This window comes from Carlito syrichta, unplaced genomic scaffold (genome assembly GCF_000164805.1).
Source record: "Carlito syrichta isolate Samal-C Ts95f unplaced genomic scaffold, Tarsius_syrichta-2.0.1 Scaffold113497, whole genome shotgun sequence".
Taxonomy (NCBI): Eukaryota; Metazoa; Chordata; class Mammalia; order Primates; family Tarsiidae; genus Carlito; species Carlito syrichta.
In genome coordinates this window covers 76689-78918 of record NW_007057593.1, presented here as the reverse complement: position 1 = coordinate 78918, position 2230 = coordinate 76689, and the positions used below count along the sequence as shown (strand labels likewise).

At 57.3% G+C, this 2230-nt stretch overlaps 1 protein-coding gene across 1 annotated transcript in view; it reads right to left on the bottom strand.

The window, feature by feature from the left end:
• CHKB (choline kinase beta) overlaps positions 1-2230 on the bottom strand; it is a 3379-nt gene continuing 1149 nt past the window's right edge. Inside the window, exons 4-11 of the mRNA XM_008071473.1 lie at positions 2036-2169; positions 1664-1759; positions 1456-1514; positions 1288-1369; positions 1052-1160; positions 826-929; positions 438-519; positions 1-278 (exon numbers count right to left, since the gene is read on the bottom strand). Of these exons, the coding sequence (XP_008069664.1) occupies positions 204-278; positions 438-519; positions 826-929; positions 1052-1160; positions 1288-1369; positions 1456-1514; positions 1664-1759; positions 2036-2169 (741 nt within the window). The 3' untranslated portion in view covers positions 1-203. The remainder of the gene's footprint in view (positions 279-437; positions 520-825; positions 930-1051; positions 1161-1287; positions 1370-1455; positions 1515-1663; positions 1760-2035; positions 2170-2230) is intronic.

Sequence of the window (2230 nt, the reverse complement as noted above, 5' to 3'; positions counted from 1 at the left end):
TGAAGGAAGAAGCTCGTTTATTAAGTACACAGTGCAAGGGCTCCTGCCTGCTGCCCACAGAAACCTACTCAAGCTCAGGGAGAGGCAGGCCTCTTCAGCCCCAGCCATTCTTGGGGGCTCAGCCCAGTCCACAGGACCTTCTACTGCCCACCCCAAGGTCCTGCCCTGGAGGCTCCAGGAGAAATCCAAGTGGGAAGGTGGGGTCAGGACGAGGCGTGGAAGCTGGTCAGCTGCCTCTTCTGCTGGAAGTAGAACTGGAATCGAGACTGGGCATACTCCTAGGGAAAGAAACCCACCGCAGTGAGAAGGGGGACTGGCACCTACACCCACCTTGGTCTGCCCACAGCCACCAGGGACTACCCAGACTGCCTGGAGAATATGTAGCCCCTGCTGCTCCCCACACCCGACCGAACACATCTACCCTCTGGAATACTTACCAAATAACCAAACTCTATGGTGGACATGGATGCCTGGAGGATGGACCACAGACCCCAGAAGAAATGGGATGCCAGAGCATACCTGGGGGTGGGTTGGGGGCAGGAAATGTAGGGGCATTCCAGAGCACATTTGGCATTGCTTGGATCCCCTTCCCCAGGCAGGTCCGTCCTGAAGCTCCAACTTCTTGCCCACTGTCCTAACCCCTGTGCCATCCTGACTCTTCCTGCTCTCAAACGGTTCCTCCCTGCTACCCTCAGACGTGCTCTTCCATCTCTGCTCCAGTCTGCCTGGCACCATACCTGCAGCCTGATGATTCTGACTGTCTGCCTCTTCCCCAACCCCCCCTTTCCTCTGCGCTCTGCCCCCATGCTGCTCCTCCTTCCTCACCGATTGACCTCCACCAGCAAATCTTCTTCCAGCTTTTTCTGCTCCTCTTGGGAGAGGGTCTCACCTTTCTTCACCTCTGACAAGTAATGGCGAATAAAGTGGAGCTAAGATCAATAGACAAGAGTCAGGAATCATGAAGACTGTGGAGTATTTCCCAGTAACGCCCTTCCAGACTTCACCTTCCTCACAGGAGGGGCTCTGCTGCCCAGCCTCTGGCCCTACATACCTGCTGTCCTTGAGTGGGGTAGTCTGTTGGGCTCGCTTTGTAAAAAGGCCATTCCTCATGAGTGTAATCATAAACCCACTCACAAAAATGGTTCCCAATGTCAAAGCCCCTGGAGGAATAAGGCAGACATTCAGTCCCCAAATGCCCTAGCAGCTAGGATGCAGAGATCAAGGTCTGGTCTGTTTCTCCAGGCTGTATGGGAGCAGACTGGTAGGAAGCCATCTTCCCACTCACACCTGTAGTTATAACTGCTGTACTCGAAGTCCACCAGCATGAGGCTGTCAGCATTTTCTGGCTCTGAGAGCAGCAAGATGTTCCCTGGGGAGATGCGGTGTGGTACTGCTCACTCCAGGGCCCTCCGGCCCCTCCCCCTTGGGTTGGGAGACTCAGGCACCTTCTCCTACCTTCCTGGATGTCGTTGTGGCAGAAGACCACTGGCGATGGGGTAGACTCTAGTAACTTCCTGCAGGGGCAGGGGAGTGTGGATCCTGAGCAGGAGTGACTAGAGGAGGGCCAGAGGCAGCTCACGGTGGGAGGACGCTGTTCGGGGCCTGGCACCGACGCCTGCACTCTTCTGCTCCCATCCGCCACCCTCATCCTGCCTGCACTCACCTGAGGTTGCCCATCTCATCCTTCAGGTTGTATATCTCCAGCAGGTTCATCTGGGGGAGGTCGGTGGGGGGCAGGTCCTGGATCTGCTTTAGGTACCTGAAGCCCAAGAACAGGACACAGTTCCTCCAGTGCCTCCCCACCGCCTCTTATCTATCCCTCAGGCAGACCATTTTCCTGCCACCATGTGGCTTGTCTAGTAAGCGTCTGGAGGCCTGTTCATGAGAACCCAAGCCAGCCACCGGGATCCCTGCTCCACTCAACTGGAGGGCTGGACAGCGCCAAGGACACGTCCATTCACGGCCCAGCATGGTAACTGCCAGCACAAGGGCTCAGCTCAAGTGTGCGGCAGCTCTGAGGAGGCCTCTGACTCACCGCTCCATGGTCCCAAACAGCCAGTGGGGCTCTTTGGTGAAAGGCATCTCCATGCCATGGAACTGGGCCATCTTCGTGGCGATGGCTGCCGACAAGACCGGCTCTCGCAGCTCCCGCGTTTTCAGCGGCCGGCTCTGCACCCAGGAACCTATCAGGGTGGTGAGGGGGCTGGGGCAGGAGGGGGAAGGGATGGGG